The 24,106-nt window shown below is 37.5% G+C and overlaps 1 protein-coding gene across 2 annotated transcripts in view; it reads right to left on the reverse strand.

Annotated features, from left to right (window-relative positions):
* PDGFD (platelet derived growth factor D) overlaps positions 1-23,694 on the reverse strand; it is a 248,703-nt gene extending 225,009 nt beyond the window's left edge. Inside the window, exon 1 of one of the 2 annotated variants that reach the window (XM_008020683.3) lies at positions 23,201-23,694. In XM_008020683.3, the coding sequence (XP_008018874.3) occupies positions 23,201-23,324 (124 nt within the window). In that variant the 5' untranslated portion in view covers positions 23,325-23,694. The remainder of the gene's footprint in view (positions 1-23,200) is intronic. The other variant, XM_008020681.3, reaches the window with a different exon arrangement.
* Positions 23,695-24,106: the final 412 nt, after the last annotated feature.

Here is a 24,106-nt window from a genome sequence, read left to right on the forward strand (position 1 = left end):
AGCTATATGTAAGCTTTTGTGAGGTCTTACCTTGGCTATGCTAATAGATTTCCTATCTGATTTTCACTGGTTCTCCAATTCATTTAAAGTTGCTGCCCAGCAGTAAACGGTCTACATGGTCTGGCCCATCTTATCTTTGCTGGCTTCTATCTCTCCTCTTCTCCAAACACAATTTATGGTGCTGCCTGATGACAGCCCTCCTTGTTTGTTACCCAACATGCCTTCTCTTTCCTGCTTTACATCTCTGCTTAGCCTAGTTTCTAAGAAACTAAAACCAACGTAGTTAAGAAACCTGTAATGTACTCCCCAGATTCAACTCTTTAAAAGGTTTTCATTTGTTGTAGGTTGAGTGGTACCCATACTCCACAAAAAAAGATACGTCTACATTCTAATCTCTAGAACTTGTGAACATACCTTAGATGGCAAAAGATGAGATTTATTTATTTATTTATTTAATTTATTTTTGTGCTTGCTTCAGCAGAACATACACTAAAATTGGAACAATACAAAGACTTAATTTTTTTTTTGAGTCAGGGTCTTGCCCTGTCACCCAGGCTGCAGTGCAGTGGTGAAATTATAAATCACTGTAAATTTGAACTCCTGAGTTCAAGTAATCCTCCTGCCTCAGCCTCCTGAGTATCTGAGACCACAGGCACATGCTACTGCACTAAACCAAAAAAAACATGGTTGAGTTCAAGGTCTTGTGAGGAAGAGCTTTTGTATTATCCACATGAGCCCTAAATGCAATGTCACGTGTCCCTACATGAGTGAGGCTGGGGAGCATTTAGCACACACAAAAAAGGAGAAGGCAATGTGACCACGAAGGCAGAAACTGGAATGATGCAGCTGAAGAATGCCAGCAGCCAAGAGCAGGTGACAGGCCTCCCCTACGCCCTCCAGAAGGTGTGTGGCCTTACTGATACCCCTATTTCGGAATTTTTATCTTCAGAAATTTGAGAAAATAAATTTCCATTGTATTAAGCCACCACAGTTGTGCAATTTGATTCAGAACCCAAAGAAACTAATATACCATCTTTATAGCCTGGCTTGAACACCATTTCCAATTGCACCAAAGGATGCCTTACTGTCTTGCAGTTGGTGAACTTCCCTAATTAGAATTATTTCAGCATCTTGTTTTCACACTTACCATATTAATACTGCCATATTAATAACACATATATTTATATCTCACACACATCCTTATAATACGCATAACAAACAATACACCTGAACATATGTGTGTACACATTTGTGTGCCTGTACATATATATGTTAAATATTATCATGTATCTGGGTATACGGATTTATGTGTGAATATATGCTATATAAATATGTGCATGTATACTTATACATATACACACAAACATGTATTTATAAATGTAAGTATATGTTATATAAAGATGTGTGTGTGTGTTATATAAAGATGTATATATACACACACACATCTTTATATAACATATACTTACACACAAATACAAATACAAATACCCAGATATATAATATTTAACATATATATGTACAGAAATGTATATATATAGTATATATATACACATCTATTAGAGATGATCTAATAGATTTTTTAAAATTTCCACCTTATCTACCTAGCATAGTGCCTTACTAACAACGGATGCTCAATAATATTTAACAAATAAACCAATGAGTTTATTACAAGTCTTCTCTGAGTTCTCTCACCTCTAAGTTTCCAAATTCTTGCTTTGGCTAAGTGAGAGTTGGAGATGTGATTGACTGCTGTAGAAAAACTGAAGGCCCTAAGAATTTCTTTGTGATTAGAACAAGGGAGTGGGTTTCCAGAAAATGATGTTGCTGTGCTAAAATCCTCTAGAAAATGCAGACTGTTCTTTCTGATATGGCCAAAGCCATCTGTGGGATTAAATATTATGATGCATCCAGGGGCAATGATGTAGGCCGTGGTAGTGCGTGTCTGCAAAGGTTTCAAAGCCGCCTGCATTCAGGGTGTCTGAGTGAGGCCAGTAAATCATTCCTGTAACTACAGGGAATGCTCCAGGGAACAGAGTTGCTCTCTGAAAGCACCATGCCTCTGAGATATACTCTATGGTACTGCTCCCACAGCTCACTGAAAAATGGAGGCCTGGTTATTTTTAGGGAGCTATACAGGTTTTCCTTATAGTGTGTATTTTCAGAACGTAACAATAGGATATTATCACTAATATTTTGTATGAAAAAATTTTCTTTATTGAGCATGCAATCTTAAAACATCTGCTGTGTTTTTAAATGTTTTTGTTTGTTTAATTTTAATAGGAAGGCATAACTTCCTCTTTAGTATAAGTAACACCTCTATATCAGAAATTGTTTGCTGGGCCTGCTTTAGAAAGTCATTGATTAGGTAGTAAGATTTATAATAAAGCTGATATCTGATATCTATGTCCAGCCTACACATTTCTGAACATGCCAGAGAGAAGCAAAAAAATTAGAAAGGAATCTTGAGCAAATGCTTGCAGAGTAAAGCAGAAACTCTTTGCTTCTTGGAATTCTTATTAGATTTTGGCCTCCAAGACAACATAACACCTGGCAGCTGAAGGTCTGGTTTAACCATCCTTGGAGGTACCATTTATGTTTTAGGGTAACTCAACAAGCTCTTTGGGGAAGCCTTAGTCCTTCCCCAGTTTTGGGATAGAAGCACCTCCTAGGTGCTCATATGGCCCTGTTCTCACAACACTTACTCTGGTGCATGTAATCAACTAGCCTTGAGAGTCTCTGGACCAAATGGCTACATTAGGGTGGAGAACCATGTCTTTTACTAGTATACATCTAGCAGCTAAGGTGCCTGGCACATAGTAAGTATTCAGTAAAAGACAGATGAATCAAGCGAAACTCACTTCCAAAGCATTGCTTAAAAACCAGGAAAGGATTTACATCTCTTTTCCTTGGTTACATTATAAAACCAATTTGTCTACTTTTCAAATGCAGTTAAGATTATTTAAGGCAGCTTAAGTTTCTATCCTTTTTCTTAAGACTGACTTGTTATTTGCATACATATTGCTTTCAGACATTAAAGCTTTGATTGGCAAGTCAGGAATGGATGTCATCTCATCTTGGCTTCCAACTTTATTTAGATTCATGTTTTTATAGACAGAAAGCAGATTGCTAAAAAGTCAAACCTCCAGTGAATAGGCTGAAAACTTGCTTGATCTACAACTGTGACTTGAATGTACTCCAGCAAGTGGAACACTGGAGGTTAAGAATATAAATAAAATAAAAAGGAACAACAAGAAAAGGAAAAACCTCAAAATCTCAATTCTTATCAATATTTTTTATTCCAAATGCTGAAACAATTACAGCCATTGTATTTACCATTTAAAAAGTCCAGAGGCCAAGGTGGGTGGGTCACTCGAGGTTAGGAATTAGAGACCAGCCTGGCCAACATGGTGAAACCCTGTCTTACTAAAAATACAAAAATTAGCCAAGTGCAGTGGCAAGTGCCTGTAATCTCAGCTACTCGGGAGGCTGAGGCAGGAGAATCACTTGAACCCAGGATGCAGCAGAGGCTGCAGTGAGCTGAGATCATGCCATTACACTTTAGCCTGGGCAATAAGAGCAAACCTCCGTCACAAAAAAAAAAAAAAAAAAAAAAAAAAAAAAAAAAAAGCCAAACTGAACACCACTTGGCAGAGAAAAAAAGTTCAAACTGAATACCACTTGGCAGAGAAAAAGTAGACTTATTTATGATACAACCAATTCAATGTTGATGAAGCCATTTTAACTATTTATCACCAATCTTATTGAGGTTGGCAATTGTCTTACCTAACAATAGACAGGAGGTATCTGCAATACTTTGGAAAAAGCAGCAGATGATAGATCAGAAATTTTTATTTAAATCCTGACCCGGCCACTGATCCACTGTATGACTTTAGGGAAGTTACTGCACCTTTCTGTGCCATGGTTTTATCAACCATAAAGCAAGAAGATGACCTAGCCTGCCTCTAAGAAGCCCTCCAGAGCTAAAATTGAGTGAAATCACCGTATTAACATATTGTAGACACAGGTGTTACTACTACTTTTAGTAAGATACAACTTTTATTATTTAAAGTATACTCTGAAAAAAATGTGGAAAAGTGAAAATACTCTGTTTGCCTTACCATTTCTTCAGTGCCATTTCCCTGATATTGTGCTAAATAACTATTTAATATTCACATTTACTTTATAATAAGTGGTGTTAGTGTTATTGTTAGTTAATCTCTGAGTACTGAGAGGGGTGGAGTAATCCCTACAAATACATAGCTATAGCTAGGAAGTGGTAGGCGCTGGATTTCAGCTGAGGTCTTGTTACCCTTAATTATTCTTCCGTATGTCTCTCATCAGGCTAAATTTTCTTTTCAAATTAATGAATGTCATTAACCAGTGTTGGTATAAACCGAATGCTATGCTACATTGTGCAATACATGCAACTCTTTAATACATTATTTGTTTCCTGACACGCATTAGAAACCCTATTATGTGACATAGTTGAAACAGCACTGGATTGATTAAAATGCCAGTTAAAATGTAGGGTTTTACATTTTTATTTTAGCTTAACACATGTAAATATGCATTTCTATAGCCAATTTCTGATGAACTGCAAGAGTCTTTTCTTTAAGCATGTCAAAATTTTGTAATCATTCTTGCATAAGTTACATCCATAATTTATCTATAATTTCCAATTTGTCTTTCTTGAAAGTAGAGAAAACCTTAAAGACACATATGAAGCAATTTATATAGGGAGCTCTTCAGGCTTTTAAGACTTATTTTATTTTCATTTTTCGTGAAATAGTTCAGTTGTCTCACTTATACCAAACTGTAACGAACTGAAGGGTATCTCCCCAAAATGTATCTGTTGAAGTCCTGACACCCCAGTGTGCTTGTATTTAGAAATAGGGCCTTCAGAGAGATAATTAAGGCTAAATGAGGTCACAGGGATAGGGCTCTAATAGTATAGGGCAGGTGTTCTTTTTTTTTTTTTTTTTTTTTTATTATTTGTGAGACGTAGTCTTGCTCTGTCGCCCAGGCTGCAGTGCAGTGGTGCCATCTCGGCGCACTGCAAGCTCCGCCTCCCGGGTTCGCGCCATTCTCCTGCCTCAGCCTCCCGAGTAGCTGGGACTACAGGCGCCCGCCACCACGCCCGCTAATATTTTTGTGTTTTTAGTAGCCACGGGGTTTCACCGTGTTAGCCAGGATGGTCTCGATCTCCTGACCCCTTGATCTGCTCGCCTCGGCCCCCAGAGTGCTGGGATTGCAGGCTTGAGCCACCGCGCCCGGCCGGACAGGTGTTCTTTTAAGAAGATGAAGATATACCGGAGATCTCTTTCCTTCCACATAGGCAAGGAGGAAAGAGCATGTGAGGACACAGTAAGATGGCGACCATCTATCAGCCAGGAAGAGAAGTCTCACCAGAAATCAAATTTGCCAACACCTTGACCTTGGATCTTCCAGCCTCCAGGACTATGAGTGAGAAAGTCTTATTTAAGACATTCAGTCTGTGGCATTTTGGTATGGCAGCCCAAGCAGACTAATAAACTCCACAACTTTATTTTTGAGCACTCACCATTAAAGTTTCGACAAACACCGAATTAACTATTTACAGACACAACTCTCTTTTTTGTCTTCATGTTTTGCTGTATCACACAACATTTAATTAAATTATGTAATTACATTAACATGTAGGACTGGAAGACATATGTTTGGAAACAAATACAACACACCTTTGGAATATATATTTCTCAATGGTGGGAACAGAAGTGTGTTCCAGGGAAGTAACACAAAAGCATCACAACAGCCATGGACATCAGTCAGGATGTTTCATATTAGACTACACAATGTGGTTAATCCTGCTCTTAGGGTACCTGAGCTCCTGCTGCACTAAATTTTTCATCTGATAGTTTCACTTGTTTCCACATTTCTTCAGAGCAAGCCTCAAATGTCAACATAGGGATCTTAATTCCAGGGAATGATCCAGATTTTGCAGTATAACACTTGTATGATGTGGGATGTCCTCTTCAAGATAAAGAACATCAAATTATACATATAAAATTAAGTAACAGGACCTTGAAAGGGGCCAATAAAGGGGATGGGCCTGAAGCGTCTCATTAGCATCATAGTTAGTCCCCATCTGCTACCCAGACATTTCCTCCTGCTACAAGTTGGAGCTTCATCCGAATTGTACTTGGCTGCTGTTCATTCAATCACTCTGCAAACATTTACTGAGTACCGCTATGTATCAGGTACTATGCCAGGAGTCAAGGGGAATAAAAGAGACATAAAAAAGGATACAGTAGGGAATAAAACAGACAAAGTCTTTATCCTTAGAGAGCTTATATTCTTGAAGAAAGACAGAACATAAACTAATGAAAATAAATGATATAATTTCAGGTAGAAATAAGTGAGATTGGTACACACCAGGCACTGGGGCATACTTAAAAAAAAAAAAAAAAGTTGTTTTAAAAACCACTTCTTTGTTGAAAGAATGAAAAGTGCCCTCTGAATAAAATGTTTTCAATAATACCAGAGTCACGCTGTGACTTGACACATATAACGCTGTTGAAGAGATTCTGATCTTGTGAAGTTGTTTCTTGCTTAGAACAAGCCTTTCCAATCTTGTGTGCTTGTTTTGAAAACTAAGTAAACTGTGCTGTGGTTTTTTACAGGATAAGATATCAAAATGGACAACTTAGGTCAAGTTCTCCACAAATAGAAGAAATAAATTTTGCAGCAATCCAAGTTTTACAGGACATCATTATATATGAGCCTGTCATGGGAACACAATCCAATGAGATATTTCTAAAGTCAGGTAAGGAAACATAGGATACCCTTACGAGCCATTTTACTTGACAGAATATATTTTCCTGATCAAATTACATGCAAATTAATGGTCATGTCAACAATGATCCAACCAATAGTTTGTTAGAGATACTCATTTAACTAAAGTAAGAATGATTTTTATTGCTGTAATATTTTTTATTAATCACGTTTAAATTCCAGGCCACACAGTCAGTGACAGCTCTGAAATTTTTTAATGCAAAAGGAGTTTTCATAATATTTTATTGTCCTAAAAAGTCATGTTCCAAATATATGCTGTCCAATGGTTCCAAATCTAAGGCCACTAACTCCAAGGAGACATGGGTGACATAGTAAAAATCTGTATCAAATACAGATTAAACAAAATAATACAAATACAAATTATACAAAATACAGATTTGATACAAAATCTGTATCAAATACAGATTACAAATACAAATAATAGGTTAAATCCTCCAAACATATGGCAGGGTTCTCCTATTCATGAATCTTTTAAAATCAGCCAGAAGGAGTAATTTTTAAAAATGGTCAAGTGATAAATGAGAACATTCTCATTGCCTAATTCAAATTAACTCATAGATGAAAAGAAGTATCAATGCTGGTTAAACACAGTTTTTCCCATTCATGGCAGAGAAATGAAGTGCCAGCTGCTGTTTTTATTAGAAACTTTTCAAATATCAGAAATGTTGCACCTGGCATAAAAACTGAGTAGCATGGTTTATGTTAGTTTATTAGATGACTATAATTTTTAAAGATAATACATGAAAATAACTAGCAACATCAACTGTACCAGTGTTGATATAATAATAAATTATAAAACACATAAAACTTGCCCATGCTGAGTTATTCATCTCCTTAAAAAGTGACTCAGCCAATTTCAACACACTGAAATGATGAGATACAAAAATAGCTCTCATAAATTAATCTTTTATGTTGGAAGTAGACCAATGGTAATATGTGTTGTTCCAAATAAATGATCTTAATGTCCTAAAGCTATACTGTCCAAATTGGCAACAACTAGCCACATGTGGCTATCAAATCTTTGAAACGTGGCTACTTTGAAATAGGATGTATTGTAAGTATAAAATTCATAAAAGATTTTGAAGATTTTGTATGATATAAATTTAAAACAAATTGCAATAATTAAAAAATATGAAACATTGTAATATTTACATATATATTGAGTTAAATAAAATATATTATTACGTTTTTAACTTTTATTTTAAGTTCAGAGGTACAAGTGCAGGTTTGTTACATAGGTAAACTTGTGTCACGGGGGTTTGTTGTACAGATTATTTCATTACCTAGGTAGTAAGCCTTGTACCCATTATTTACTTTTCCTGATCCTCTCCCTCCTCCCACCCTTCATCCTCTGAAAGGCCCCAGTGTGTGTTGTTCCCCACTACGTGTCCATGTGTTCTCATCACTTAGCTTCCACTTATCAGTAAGAACATGTTGTATTTGGTTTTCTGTTTCTGTTAGTCTGCTAAGGATAAAGGCCTCCAGCTTTACCCATGTCTCTGCAAAGGACAGGATCTTGTTTTTTTATGGCTCCATAGCATTCCATGGTGTATATGTACCAAAATAACTTCAAGTATTTATTTTTACTGTTTTATGTGGTTACCAAAAAACTTTAAATAGCATTGGCTTATATGACATTTCTTTTGGACGATGATGGTTTAAAGTGGCAAGAGTTTGGTTCAATTTCAGCTAAGAACCTCGGGTTCAGAAATTCACCTAGAATTCTGAGTCTGTCCTAAACTCCAAATTTCCAGTAATATTAAAATTTGCAAATCCCTCATCTAGGTACAGTTAGTTCTCACTTAATGTCATCTAAAGGTTATTGGAAATTGCAACTTTAAGTGAAAGGATGTACAGAGAAACCAACTTTATTATAGGTTAGTTGGTATAAACAGGAATTAAATTCCTATGGCATAATTCTGGTCACAAAAGCATCACCAAACTTCTAATTAAAGACCAAAACAGTTCTAATATTCAACACTGAAATAAATGTGAGCTATACATACATTCAAGAAAAAAAGTGAATAAAAACAAGTGAGATAATTATATACCCAAGTTTGGTGAATCAGTGAATGATGGCAGTGGTAGTGGTGGTGGGTTAAGTCAAGGAATAAATGTTTGCAAAGCAAACATTGGAAGGGGCATCCCCTACCATCACACAGCTCAAACACAAACAAGAATGAACATGGCAGGCTCACAGAGTGCTTTCCTGCTGCTCCGTTTATGCACTTGTATGATTATCTTATACTTGATGAATTTATATTTTACAATAACTCGTATTCATTTATTCATCCCATTTTCAACCCATTTGTTCCAGTTCAAGGTCTCTGGTGGCCAGAGTATATTCTAGTAGCTCAGGGCACAACGCAGGACCCAGCCCTGGACAGGATGCCATCCCATCGGCCAGCACACTCACATACCCCCACACTGACTCAGACTGGGACCATGTAGATGCATCGGTTCACCTAACAGGTACGCCTGTGGCATGTGGAAGGAAACCAGAGTATCCAGAGAAAACCCAGAAACTTCACACTGGACAGTGGCCCTGGCTGGAAATTGATTTTTTGTTTCTCATCAATATTACAATGAAATGATGGTGAAGAAATGACTTTATTGTAGGACTTGCTGTATATATCTTCTGTTACCATCACTTAATATATACTATGGTCATTGTACTTACATATATCATATTACGTCAACATATCTAATGTAATGCTGAGACTAGTAAGGGCTCTGTGAATGGTAGCTATCATCATGTAATTATCACATCATTTTCAACACTTTGACTTCGGAACCTAGTATAGAAGCAGATACACATTGGACTTGCAACAAAACTCTATGGAATTAAAAATGAATAAACATATGAGCCAACAAATGAATAAATGACACATGAGGTTAATGAAAATTTTAAATAATTGTTTTATAATATAATGAAATAGGACACTGCCCTTATCATCCTCAATTTAATCTTATCTGAAGTCCATAAAATTTCAAGTCAAAAATTTCTATCTTTCTGATACGGAATTAGGGCAGAAGTGAGGCTTGTCTAAGAAATTGTCAGAAGCAGAGATTTAAATGCACCATTAAACTGTCAATATAGATTTACTGGCCAATGAACTTTATAATGGTTGGGAAACTGGGCTGAACAAACTATGCAATTCAACTATTCTTTATTTATATCAAAGACCCTGTGTTAGTTTCCCATTGCTGTAACAAATGTAATAAATTGCACCAAATTTACAGGCTTAAAACAACACACATTTATTCTCTTACAGTTCTGGAGACTGGAAGTCTTATATTAATTTCAATGGACCCTAATTAAGGTGTTGACGGGGCCATACTCCCTCTGGAGGCTCCAGGGAAAAGCCCATACCTTTCCTCTTCCAGCTCCTGTTTGCTGCTGGCATTCTTTGGCTTGTGGACGCATTACTCAAATCTCTGCCTCTGTGGTCACATAGACATCTCTTCCGCCTTTGTCAAATCTCCCTCGGCATCTCTCTTATAAGGATGCTTGTGACTGCATTTAGAGCCTACCCAGATAATTCAGGAAAATCTCCCATCTCAAGATCCTTAAGTAAATCATATCTGCAAAGTCTCTTGCATATAAAGTAACATTTAAAGGTTCCAGGATTAGGACATGATACCATTGGGATCATTATTCAGCCATAGGACAAACCCCAACACATGAGTTTCTAATCTGCCTTGAAGCATTAATTAAAAATGATCATTTATATAACATTTTGCAATTTTTATTAAAGTGGGATGAATACAACCCAATTTTTTTTATGTGCAGCAATGATGTAGCTGGTGCACACCCATCACTGATTACTGTTTAGCACATTGATAGAAAGCTCTCTCCCTCTCTTCTCTTACTCTCCCTTTCTTTTCTTTCTTTCTTTTCCTTCTTTCTTTAGGAACTTCCTGCAAATCAGAGTGGCCAACTAACTGGTCATGTACCCATATTTTGTTCAAAAAATTATTTCCAACCAATCAATATTTCTAAATTGGATTTTCATGAACTTTACACACGCATGCAAACTGGATGCATAAATAGTACAAAACAGTAAAACAGTTATCTGAATTATTTCAATATATTTTAATTATATTTAAAATTTATTGATATAATACATAATAGAATTGTTGTATATTAATGATAGATTCCCATCGTTCTTCGATTTTTCAAAAAATGTATCTGGAAAATATGAGACTTTGTTAGTTTAATTTACATTCCCAACAAAGAGAGAGGGAAAATAATACATCATGCTCAAAGTTGTCTTTGTTTACTGCCATCCAGTGGTCAAATAATTATATCGCACATCAAATATTAAAAAGTTAAGTCATACTGGGTTGGTAACTGAGTCTACAAATTTGCTTTTATGTTCAGAAACACGTATCCTAAAATTCGAACACACAAAAGAAAAAAGTCAAGAAAGTAAGACTTCTGGTTCTAAAATTAAAAGTTACTTTTCTGCTCAAGTTTTAATAACTTAATCATAAGGGGTTGGCCTTTCATTTTCAAATAATATTGTTCTCAACAGCAACGCAACCAATACAGATATTTTTCTATTGAACCACATATTAGGATAGGTAATTTATGACTATAGTTTGATCATCAAGATGGAATCTCGAAATTAAGATTCTTAAAAAAAAAAATCATAGGTCACATAATGGTGGCACTCACATGGCATTGCTTTGCCCTATGTTTATTCACATACATATTTTCTCTCTTCGGCCAAAGTTAAGTTGTAACAGAGCAGAGACTGTGCGTTAGGTTTGACTGTTTCTGCTCCATGGTGCCTCACCCAGAGCGTTGCATGTAGTCTCTGCTCAACACGTGGTTATGTTTTTGCAGTCGGGTTTGGTGAAAAGTAGTAAACTGAAGAATACAAACTATAAGGTCACAGTGGTTCTTTCTGATGTATTTAAATAATCCCAACATATACTGTACTTAAACTAAATTCCAAGTTGCTCTCACTTCATTCTATCTTGTTTTTTTAATTAACAAATGTTTATAAATCCTTTAATTACATGTTTAGAAACTTTGTCGATGAAATTTCTGTTATTACAGCAAATGTACTTTTATATCCTGTTCAGTAGCAATTCTTGTCATCAGTAAAATAACATATAGTGTAAACATATTTCTCTATAAATTTATAAATGGAAGATGCATTAATTTTCTGTTAGCCTTCTATCATCTATCTTCTAGACTGACTCTTAAGATTTGTTTCCTCATCCTTAATTTATTTTTACCTCTTTTTAAAACCCTTTTATTAAGTAGCAGGAATTTTATGTAAATGTACTCAAATACTAATATTGCAAAGGCATGACAAGAAGGATTCATTCTAGTCAGTGGTTAGTTTTTTTTTGTTTTTGGTTTTGGTTTGGCTTTTTAAAGGACAATTGAAAATGATCCACATTTCACTGATAATTGTCCAAAATTAACCCAAAATATGCTATGTCCAAGGTGGCAGTCTAAAAGTATGTGTAATCTTAGGGATCTCAACAAAGCCTTTTGGAAACATATAACCAATTCTTCACATACACCACTGTTCATAATAGGTACTAAAGCACTTAACCACGTTAAAAGCACTTAGGAAATATCAGACATTATTATCATGCACCCATAATGATAAATGTTAATTATTTTAAAAACTTTATAATACATAGTTATTTACTTCATGTTCACTGTGCATGCATTTCAGGCAAATATGTTTCTCTCTTACCTTCATGCCTCTAAGTTTCTCCACATCAATGTTGCACAAGCTCCTAAAGCTTAAAGTGTTCACAAATTAATTTTCTATCTTTATGACCTTCTCTTATCTGTTCTTCCTGTTTTACTTTCTATCTTGTTCAACAATACAGCAACCACCCACACAATTAAAGCAGAAACCTGACAGCCACTCTAGATTCTGAATTTAAACACGCTCTCTCTCATTTGCTTAAAATCTGATAGTGAGCGCGCTCATGTGGCCTAAAGATCTGTCACTAAAAAGGACACTGACTGGATGATTTACAGATTCATCAAACCTTATTGAGCTTCTCCAATGTGCCAGCCAATGAAATGGACAGTGAGGATGTTCAGTTGTATTAAATTTAGTTAGCAAATATATATTTTCAGATGTCAGATATGTGAATAAATGAGTAACATTGTACGGCTTATGATAGAAATACGGGATAACTAAAGGAGTATCAAAATTTAACTGAGGAGGGTTAGGAGTCGGGGAAGGCAACATAGAGTGGTGCAATTCCTCTATCTAAAATGTGATATATGATCTTTACATTCACTCAACAGTTCATTCAAAAACAATTGTGAGGTGTCTGGAAGAACAACAACAAAAAGGATTAATATGATTAAGGGATTCACCATTGGATGAATAACCCAATATTTTACAAACTAATTACTTCACACGATTATTTACTGAGTTGGAGAGTTTAATCACCAGTGGGATTACTCATCATATACCTCAAATAGTAAAATAAAAAGACAGGGAGGGCTCAGTAACAAGGTAGAAGCTACAAATATATTTTGGGGGGTCATTTGCACACAAGGAGCAACTGACACTAGATAAAGATTGACCCTCCAGAGAGGAGCAGTGAGAAAAGTGAGAAGAGAAGTCTGAGGTCTGAACCCTAGAAAATGTGCCAGTATTTATAGAGCAGACAGGAAGACGCAGCCAAGGAGACAGTCAAGGAAACAATAAACAAAGGGTATCCAACAATATAAGGGAAACAAGCCTATGTATGTGTTCAATGTCATATTTTATAGTGATAAATACCCTTTTATTTTAAAAAATGTTTTATCCTCAAAAATGTTGTATTAATAGTTGTATAAATTGATAGGGTACAATATGACATTGGTTTTATCTTTGAATGTTCTTTCTTTTTCCTATTAACACCATCCCCCATTGCATTCTATAATCTTTCCTTCTTTCTTCATCATTCATCACGGTAACAGAGAAAGAGTAAAACATAAAATATGCTTTCTAAGGCTTTCTCTAATATTGCTTCTCCAAACAACCTAAATGGGTCCTGCATTAGTTTTGGCTTTATTTCTATCACCATTTCAAACTTGTCATTTAGGAGTAGTTAAAACAAAGGAAGGGCAGCGTCAAGGCAAAGGAAGAAAGTTATTCAAGTAGAGAAGAGCCAATCCCTGAAGAAATGATAAATCACAGTGACCTCACCCAGAGCGTTTCGGTGGAGCAGTGGGGATGATTTCAAATCACAATGGGTAGAGAGGAGGAGAGGAGGAAGAGACATTGAGTTGTGGTGAGACTGAGAAAGTGTATATGATGGTAAAGTGAAGAGAAAAACAAAACAGCTTTTGCATATTGTGGGAAAGTGCAAAGAAACTAGAACATACCCGTTGGCTGAGGTAACGGAGCCAATAAGAAGGAAAAGTTTAAAGATAGAAGAGTAGTATACTCCATGGAAATAGGTTAAAGTAATTATAAAAAGGTAGAATTGTGCAAAAAAGAGGAACCAAGAGCATAGCATATTCAGACACAGACTGACCAGAACAGAGTCTAACTTTGCAATTTCCATGGCTACTTTTATGTTATAATGGCAAGTTGAGTAGTTGTAACAGAGACCATATGGCCTGAAAAGTCTACAATATTTACTATTTGGCCCTTTACAAAAAAAGTCTGCCAACCTCTGCATCTGCTGCAAACTATTAACTATTCTTTGCAGTGAAAATATGCAAGTTTGATAGATATGTTTTCTATGTTTTCTTTCAAGTTATTAAGGATTCTGAACCCAATAGGGTCTAATCCAAAGCACCAATAAAATCCCTGTTCACCTCCCTCTTGACTAACACAAATCTATTAGTTATGACTAGAAAAATGATAATAATAGTTTATTGTCATCCAGGCTACAACCATTATTTTCTTCAAGGTTTCTGTAGTAAACGTTGTCAATTTCTGGTTGAAATACATACATACTTAAGGCAATACCATTTACAGTTTGTGAACCTGGTAAACCTATCAGACATATAATCTGAACTTTCCTTTATGGCTCAAGGTCATTATTTTTAAAATCAACAACTTTACTGGGCTATAATATAGTTATTCCCCAGCAACATACAGAGACAGATTGGAACTATTTTCACCTTATTTAATAAGAAGCCTCAGCCAGCTGGGCTTGCTTAGGTCTTATGAATGCTTTTCAAGACCTGGAAATAAAAGAGGAGGCAGGAAAACTTCTAGCTGTCACTTCTCAGTGCTAACAGTGTGAATAACTCAAATCAGTTCTCTTATCTATTCTAATAACCTGCTCCTCTTCTGCTGTGGATATGAGAACCACACAAACCAGGGTGATGTAATTATATGGAAAGTAAAGACAAATGGGCTTTTAGTGTCTACCATATGATCCTTATGAACACATTTTGTGACACTTATTTCAGCTTTTAAGTGGATTTGTTGCATATTTGTTAGTTCATTTGTTTGCATTTTCCATAGCTGAGTTTGCTAAACACCTACATTTTGTAAAAGCAGGTGGTTGCTACATTGCTTATTAAATGTTTCAATGAAATAGAGGACTGGTCAGCATCTTCTCAGATTGGGTCTGAAAAGACTTTTTCAGAACCAACATAGTACATTCAATCCCCACTTCACAGCTCACACCCAGCAAACATCTCTGAGCTCTTCAGTCCAAAGAAGGCTGCTACATTTCAAACCTTAAATATTCAAGATCCTAATATATACAACATGGGGGTTATAGCTAATAACATTGTACTATATTCAAGATCCTAATATATACAACATGGGGGCTATAGCTAATAACATTGTACTATATTCAAGATCCTAATATATCAAGATCCTAATATATACAACATGGGGACTATAGTTAATAACATTGTACTATATTCAAGATCCTAATATATCAAGATCCTAATATATACAACATGGGGACTATAGTTAATAACATTGTACTATATTCTTGAAAATTGCTAAAAGAGTAGATTTTAAGTGTTATCATCACATAAAAAGGTAAGTATATGAGGCAATGCATGTTAATTAGTTTTAGTCAACACTGTATACATATTTCAAAACATGTTGTACATGATATATATATATATATATATATATACACACACAATTTTTGTCAATTAAAAATAAATTAATAATAAGATATGACCAGGCATGGTGGCATGTGCCTGTGGTTCCAGCTACTTGTGGAAGGCTGAGGTGGTGGGATTGCATGAGCCCGGGAGGTTGATGCTGTAGTAAGCCTTGATTATGCCACTGCACTCAAGCTTGGGAGCTACGGCAAGACTCTGTCTCAAAAAATAAATAAAATAAAATAAAATTTTAAAAATGAATCCTAACAAATAAGGCTTCAAATCATGTTTGGCTTACTTTTATAGACAAAGCACTGCATCCAAAACTGTCTTTATGAACACACTCTATAAAAAAAGTGCTCAAGTAAAAACCCTAAAATCTGAGAAAAGATGACTTCTCACAATGAAAGACAGCTCCCAGGCCTGGGCTGTGATGCTTCCACAGACCTCTCCACCTCCTAATTATACAAAAACCACTAAACTGCACACCCCACAAATCAAATAAACACAGAGTATTAATCTGTCAATATTAAAGCTAACATAGAGATGTCAGCATACCAGAGGGAAGATGAAGGAAAAGACATATTATTATGTGCATTATCAACAGTTATCAGAAACAAAGCATGCTTTATTCTTGCTCTGGAAAAAAAGACTCATCAGAAGAAACTATTTCTTCCTGTATGTGCACTTGTGCCCTTTGCTGTCCTGTGGGCTTCCTCCTTCAGTTTTTATTTACATTTGGTTTTGAAATACCGTATGAGGAGGCAAAACATTTCTGCTGCCCCCTTTGTCTTGGATTCTTTCCTTTTTGCTGTAATATTATATATTACTCCCTGTAGCTTTTTGCTGAAACCATCGCTCATATAACAGTGTAAAAATGCTCCCTTTTAAATTGCATTAATTCTGAAATGCAGCTATTTGAAAAAACTTAAAGTGTGATCAAACACTAGACAGGTTACCTGCATAATTCACATTACTTTATTGAGACCTCAGATACAGTTACAAAATCATATCTTCTGTGCTGAGCTGCAGAGCCTCAAGCAGGGTGAGGGGACCTCAGGGATATGGTGAGGGCACCAAGGATTTGGGGATTTGGGTTTAAGAAAGTCATTCATGTCCCCCACCATCATATTAAAAATGAAATGATTCCATCTGTATTCATGTCCCACAGGCAGCAGAGGTATAGGAAGACTGGCCCTGATCACAGTCTCGGTCTGGCAGATTCTTCAGGAATACTAGCACCCAGCAGTCAAACACACAATGGGCCATGTCTCTGTCTAAATTACACCTTTCAATGGTTTCCCACTGCTCTCAGCATAACGGCCAAGCTCCCTAACATTACTCCCCATGCCTTTCACTGTTGGACACTTGTATACGTATATTCTCACCTGGAAAGCTTGGCAAGTGCTGTTCTCTCCCGCTCCTCCCTCTCACTGCACCCAATGTCTGAAATGACTTGTCCAGAATGAACACAGCACGGTCAACCCCTGCTCACAGCTTCCACCCAGCAATCATCCCTGAGCTCCTTCAGTCCAGAGAAGGCATGCTGGATTTCAACATTTTAAAAATCAAGAATCCCAATGTATACAATATGATTACTATAATAATCACAACACATTCTTGAAAATTGATAAGGAAGCAGACTTTAAGGGTTAAGTGTTATCACAAAAATATATGAGTAATGCATATGGTCATTAGCTTGATTCAGTCATTGAACACTGCATAGATATTTCCAAACAATATGCTCTACAGGACACATTTATACAATCTTTATTTGTCAGTTAAAACTAAATAATAAAATGACATTCTTTTTAAAGAGTCCTAAGACATAAAGCCTCGTATCATGTTTGCCTTACTTTTACAGGCAAAGCAGCATACATTTCAGCCTCAGTTCAGACACCACTTCCTCCAGGAAGTCTTTCCCAATTCCTCAAGTTTATATTAGGTGCTCTTTGTGTATTCCTATCTCTCAGTGCATTTCCTTCATTAAAGCACAGATCACACCCTTTAGAACTTTGACACTTAAATTGCAAAATACATTTTCTCAAGTGAAACTCTTATGATGAACACACATAAGTGAAGAAGAAGTGTGACAATACATGTGGCGCTATTCTGTTGAAGAAGGGGTGGAGAAGCAGAAGCCACACGCATTCAGCCTCCTTGGTACCCATGCACTGACCTCCACGGCACTTCTGGAGAATCCTGGTACTCTCCAGAATGCATCTGAAAGATACGTAATGGAACTGATGTCTATATTGTCCACTAGGCAATATATTCCAAGAGGTCAGGAACCATGTGTGTTTCACTCATATTGTACCAGATGCTTAGTTACCTAGCACAATATATAGGCGGCATTAGGGATGTTAGAAATAATCACTGAAGGCTGGGCGTAGTGGCTCACACCTGTAATGCCAGCACTTTGGGAGGCTGAGGCAGGTGGATCACGAGGTCAGGAGATTGAGATCATCCTGGCTAACACCATGAAACCCCGTCTCTACTAAAAATACAAAAAACTTAGCCAGGTGTGGTGGTGGGCACCTGTAGTCCCAGCTGCTTGGGAGGCTGAGGAAGGAGAATGGGATGAACCCAGGAGGTGGAGCTTGCAGTGAGCCGAGATCTCGCCACTGTACTTTAGCCTTCATTGAATACATGAATAACAATTACAGCAGGGATTAGCAGTAGAACTTATGATAAAGAACTATTTGTCTGCTACCTTTCATCTTCAGAAGACAGTCAAGATCAAGTAAAGAATGATCTGAAAAGAGCCTTGAAAGAGGCTAGGTAGCTCAGACATTAACTCACCTTCACCCTCAAGTCATCGTAATCCTTTTAGAAAGATCAATGTATTCCCTGAATGTCATGGCACAGCTGAGGTAGATACATTCTACACCTGGTTCATCCATCTACAAGATTTTCCTATTTTAATAAAGGGAAGGATTGTATGAAGGTGTTCCAGAACTGCCTTTTTACACTAATCTGACTTCAACATAGAAAGTTCAAGAGTAATTTCCAGAAGGAAGATGATTTACATTATGACTCAGCTCTTAAGGACAGAGACAGAAATATGCATATCCTTCTAGACTCGTAGAATGACAGGGCTCTGAGACCACATAGGCTCAGAGCTCCGCATGACATCAAGCTTATGCTTATTACTAGTCATTAGAGATCAGTGACTCTGTGGCTGTGCTCCGCTGTTTGACTCTTTTGTTCTGAAACAATACAGTTTTGCTTTCATTCACTGAAAGGGAAAATCCTGTGGCAAAAATCACTTAATAAACTCATTATGGTCATTAATGTAACTCACAACCTAGTAGCATCCTCCACTACATGGTATACAGACACCTGGCTAAATCCTGCTCTTTAAGAGTTTCTATAAAATGATATTATCCATGGTGGCCAGTCGAAGCCATGTTACATTTAAAATATGTAATCACCGCTATGCTTTACAAGATTATAGACTTTAATATACTTAGAGCTGGACAAAAAATACACAGATGGAATTCTTTGCTTTCAGACACTTTAAAAATAATGTATTGATAATTGTTCTCTGTTTTGTTGCCTTCCCTTTAAGCTCTGATCTTCGCACTTAATGTGCTATCACCAACGATGACAATAGAAAACCACATTAAGAAACGAGCTTCACTACTTTAAAATCTAAGACAGCAGCACAATTACTAAAACTGCAGGCCTATCACTAGATAATGCTGGTGTAACAGATGACTCAAGTACTATTATACTGACCAAAGATAACTAATTTCAGAATTGTTTACCATCAACACCTATTATTTCTAAAAGCAACAAAAAGTCAAGAAAATGAAGAATGCATCTGTATTCTTAAGCTCCTAGGCAGGAAGTTCCATCTAGTTAGATTTTAAAATAAGTAACTAATATTGTCAGTTAATTGCTATCTTTGCACTTCTTAATCTGCACACTGAGCAACACTTAGTTTTGGCCAGTTATTATTACAAAAGCACCAACTGTGTAGGCACTAAAATTAGAATACGTAGATGCTACTGTTAAATTAAGATTTTCTTTGTGATCAGAGGCAGAAATGTGTACTAAAAGTAAATCAGTTTGAGCAAGAATAATAAATATGATATAAGGAAGTGTAAACATTCTATTAAGTACTGTAAATTATTATAGTTCAATCCTTCTTAGTTATAGAGCCTCATGTCCTCCTGGAGACGGGCAACAGATTCAACTACCTTCCTTCATTGGGCCACATTTAACCATTCTACAGGTAGAAAGGCTCTGCAGATATCCCTTCAGAACAAGAATACCCTATGATGGAGAGTTCTGGAAGGCCAGGACACAGCAGCAGATCAGCTTCTTATAAATGGGTAGGAGGAGACTACCATATGACAACCCCAACACTATGTATTTCCACATCATTTCTCAGCTACTCCAGGTATCTGGAGCTATTAGGCATAGTATATCAAGAAGTTGTGGGGTTTTACTGTGTTAGGCTAGACAGAATAAAACACACCTCATGCCCTGTACAGGACACCTGGCTTCTCTGCCCCTTTCTTCATCCCAACATTAAGCAGCAACTAACAGGGCCAGCAGGAACAAATGAAAAGCATTCAAGTATGTTAATCATCAGGTAATGGTTTCTAAAACTCCCAAAGCTCACTTCTAATTTTTTGTTGCGATTTCCTATCATTTGCAATCTGAAAGCCAGGTCTTCTAAAGACCCTAAATACATGTTTAGAAACTTTCATTTTCTATTTTTCTCCTTTTTATATTCCATGTTCATGTCCTTCTCAAGCTTTTATCATGTCTTAATCTGATAGTCAAATGAGCAAGAATATCATCGTCTTCAATGAGTCATTAGAAAAATTTGGGAGAGCAGGTTGACAATGTCTGGAATCAGAACAAGGTTTTAATTTAATAAGTTATTACTTTCTCTCTGTCAGCTATGGCCATTAAGATTTTCCAAGTGTCGTCTAGAATTTTTCATAGCCCCATTATTCTTACTCTTTCACCAAAACTCTATGCCAATGTTTCTCAACCATTTTTTCACTATTGCTAACCTTCATCCCTTAAAGACTCTTTTTAGACTTATTTTCTGATCACTCTCCCTTCTTGTGATTGGTAATGCCACAGGAATGTATATCTATTTATATCTGCTAGCCCTTTGAAGTAACACAGACCATTGCAATATCTAAGACTGTGTTCACCCTCTAAGATGTAATTGCACCCCATTGGGGGACAATATTGCCCCTCTTGAAGAACGCATACTCATTTAGGAAAAAGCTGCCATTTGAACATTTTATAACGTTTATTTTATAAACTAACAATGCATTATGAATATTAACATTTTTTACTCTACAGAAAACAAATTTTAAGGTATAACTACCTTTTTCTCCTTTCCAGTCTTGTTTGTAAGATGACATTGATGTTAAGGAAAGTATTGAGCAATCAGAACTAAGTGTGTGTGTGTGTGTGTGTGTGTGTGTGTACTATTAAAGTAATTGCAAAATAGTTTTACTAAAATATGAAGAAATGAGAAATCCAGGGTAGTTTTTAAAGCTTTCTTGAAACATACCATTTCCTATATAGACTGGACAGATATATGGAGATGTACAGAGTTTTAACAATGAAACTAAAATGAGATTATTCTCTTTTAAAAAAAAAAAAAACTTGCTGAGCTACATAACTTGGTTTTAGTCAGAATCTTGGGTTAATGGGCAATAGTTACATGCTTTTCATTTTCTGTCCTTGACTTCTTGTAACTGATACTTGGGAGGCTGAAGATTACAAAATTATGGCTATGAAGTCATGCAAATTATAAATGGAATTTTACTCTATGTAGCTAAAAGGACATACAAAGTGCAACTAATAACAAACCTACAAGATCAACTAGGAGATCTGTCCCTGGTGAAAACATTAAAGAGTAAAAACAAAAAACCAAAAAAGTCTGGTGTTGGGCCTAATCCTTAAGTGTATTTAAAAGAAAAAAAAATTATGTGCTTTTAACTAAGACAGAGAGTTACCAAAAACTCACGGCTGGAACCTTTTACATTAAAACGCTATGAAAAAGTCAGATGACTCTGTGGCTTTCCCTGCTATCAATCTACACCACTTCAGGTGACGAGTACACTGATATCCGCAGTCTACACATCATCAGATAACATAATGAAATTTTGGTTTCCCTGCAAAGTCCAAAAGTCGTTTAGTAAATTCCAAATTAAGGACATACCAAGAAAGAAACTGATAAGATGGCTAATACGAATTTGCCAAGACAGTTAAATACTGTCAGCTGAAACAGTGAAGCCATCAACAATTGCTTGGTGGTCTCCTTGGGAGATGTGTTAGTACTTTAAGCAAGCAGGAGAGACAGATACTGACGCAGGAAAAAACAAAATCCAAAAGCCTATGGGTCAGTTCAGGTACATGGCAGAACAGCTAAAATTTACAGGGAACATCAGCTACAGTTAGGACTTGAAGGATAAATCAACTTCTGATTTAGGCGGAGACCCCAGAAAGTAAACTCACTCAGCTTAGGGTCTCTGGAACCAGTGACCCAGGTGTCCTCTAGAGTAAAGGAAAAGCTGGCTTGGGACCTTGCTTAGGACAGCTGTTTCGGGAGCTGTGCTCCTTGCAGATAGCTGGAAGCCGCCTCTGCAAGGAAACTAGCAGTAGAAGCCCGGTGCTCCTGTGGTGCAGATGAAACCTCAGAAGCCTTCGTCTCCTACACTCTAAGCTTCTGAGTCAGGGTGAACTTCAACAGGAAAGTCACTTAGGGGACCTAAAGGGCAATAAGCTGCACATTGCCATTTCCTGAAAACAAATATAGATAAATTGTCACTGTTCCAGATATAACTGCTGGACTGACACGCATGATTTCTCCTCTCCCTCGTAAAAATAAATTAATTAATTACATTAAAATAAACGTATATCACCCAGGGAAAGCTACTCCTGAGTCCTTCCACCTATCAAAATCGCCTAAGAAAGGTTGAGTCTGACCAAGGGGCGGCGCAGCTTGCAACTTTCGCCAACTCCAGGATGAGGCACCGCATCCTGGTACCAGAGGCTTGGACACCAAAAAGACTTCTCTAGGGTGCAGCAAGACGAGCCACCTGGCTTATACCTATCCCCATCAGCACGAGTCCCACACCTCTCAGTCCCATTCCGGAAATGGAGCTCTCTCAGGACTGGAGACAGGCAGGAGACGTCCCTCCCCAAACAATGCATTCAGCACGAGTTCACATTAAAGATTCAAAAAGAAAGGGGAAAAACACAGAAAGAACCATAACAATAGCAAACATGATTTTTTTAAGTTAAAAAACAAAATGAGTCTCTTACCATCTCTCCTGAGGTTGGCGTTGCGCAAAGCTTTGATGGATGCGCTCTGCGGAGTTGCAGAAGTGTCCCGACAGCTGCAAAAGTTTACGCAGGCTAGAGTGTAGACAAAGATGAGCCGGTGCATTTGGGATCAGCGACTAGAGACAGCGTCGCTCCAAGAAAAAGCCGGGTTCCGCTCCCGGGACCGACGCCGCGCCGCCTTGCGCTCTCGCCGCCTGCGCTCGCCCTGCGCTGGCCCGGGCCGCTGTGCTAATCGCCGAGCTCTCCCCAAACTTCCTGCATGCTGAACTTTCCGAGCGCGTGTGGGTGCTGCACTTCCTTGTGGTGCTGAGTTGATAAACGGTGACGGGACAAACAACAGGTTGACGTTTGTTCGCCCCCTCCGGTGGCCGGCAGCTGCAGCACAGGCTGCAGGGGGCGGGCAGCGCCGAATTCAGCGGGGCAGGCGAGCGGAGCAGCCGCGTTTTCCAGCCTCTGTAGCGGCCCCTAAGAGGCGCGCACTCGGGCTCAGAGCGGCGGCGCGAGCACCTCTGCTGCCCAGTTTCCCAGGCCGGGCCTAAACCTGATCTGCCACTGAGCATGCCCAGTTTAATCGCCGGCCGGGACTCTTCCCACCGCCCTGGGCTTTACCCTGCTGGCCGGACCTGAAAGGGCTCAGGAAACAGTGGCCAGGAGGAAGTGGGAGAGGGTGGAATCCCAGCACTTCTTCAGAGGTGACTGGCACATCCATCCACAAGCCACAGCTCTCCGCCTTGTTGGTAGTGGGATGTGGGGACGGGGACTGGAGTTGGGAGTGTTTATTTTACAATAACCAAAGTGAGACTCTACTTAGTTAAAATTTCACTGTGTATAGTGAAAAAGTACAATACAAAGGAGCTAAATTCTGAGCTTTTCTTTGAGCTCCCG

Source organism: Chlorocebus sabaeus, chromosome 1 (genome assembly GCF_047675955.1).
Source record: "Chlorocebus sabaeus isolate Y175 chromosome 1, mChlSab1.0.hap1, whole genome shotgun sequence".
Taxonomy (NCBI): domain Eukaryota; kingdom Metazoa; phylum Chordata; class Mammalia; order Primates; family Cercopithecidae; genus Chlorocebus; species Chlorocebus sabaeus.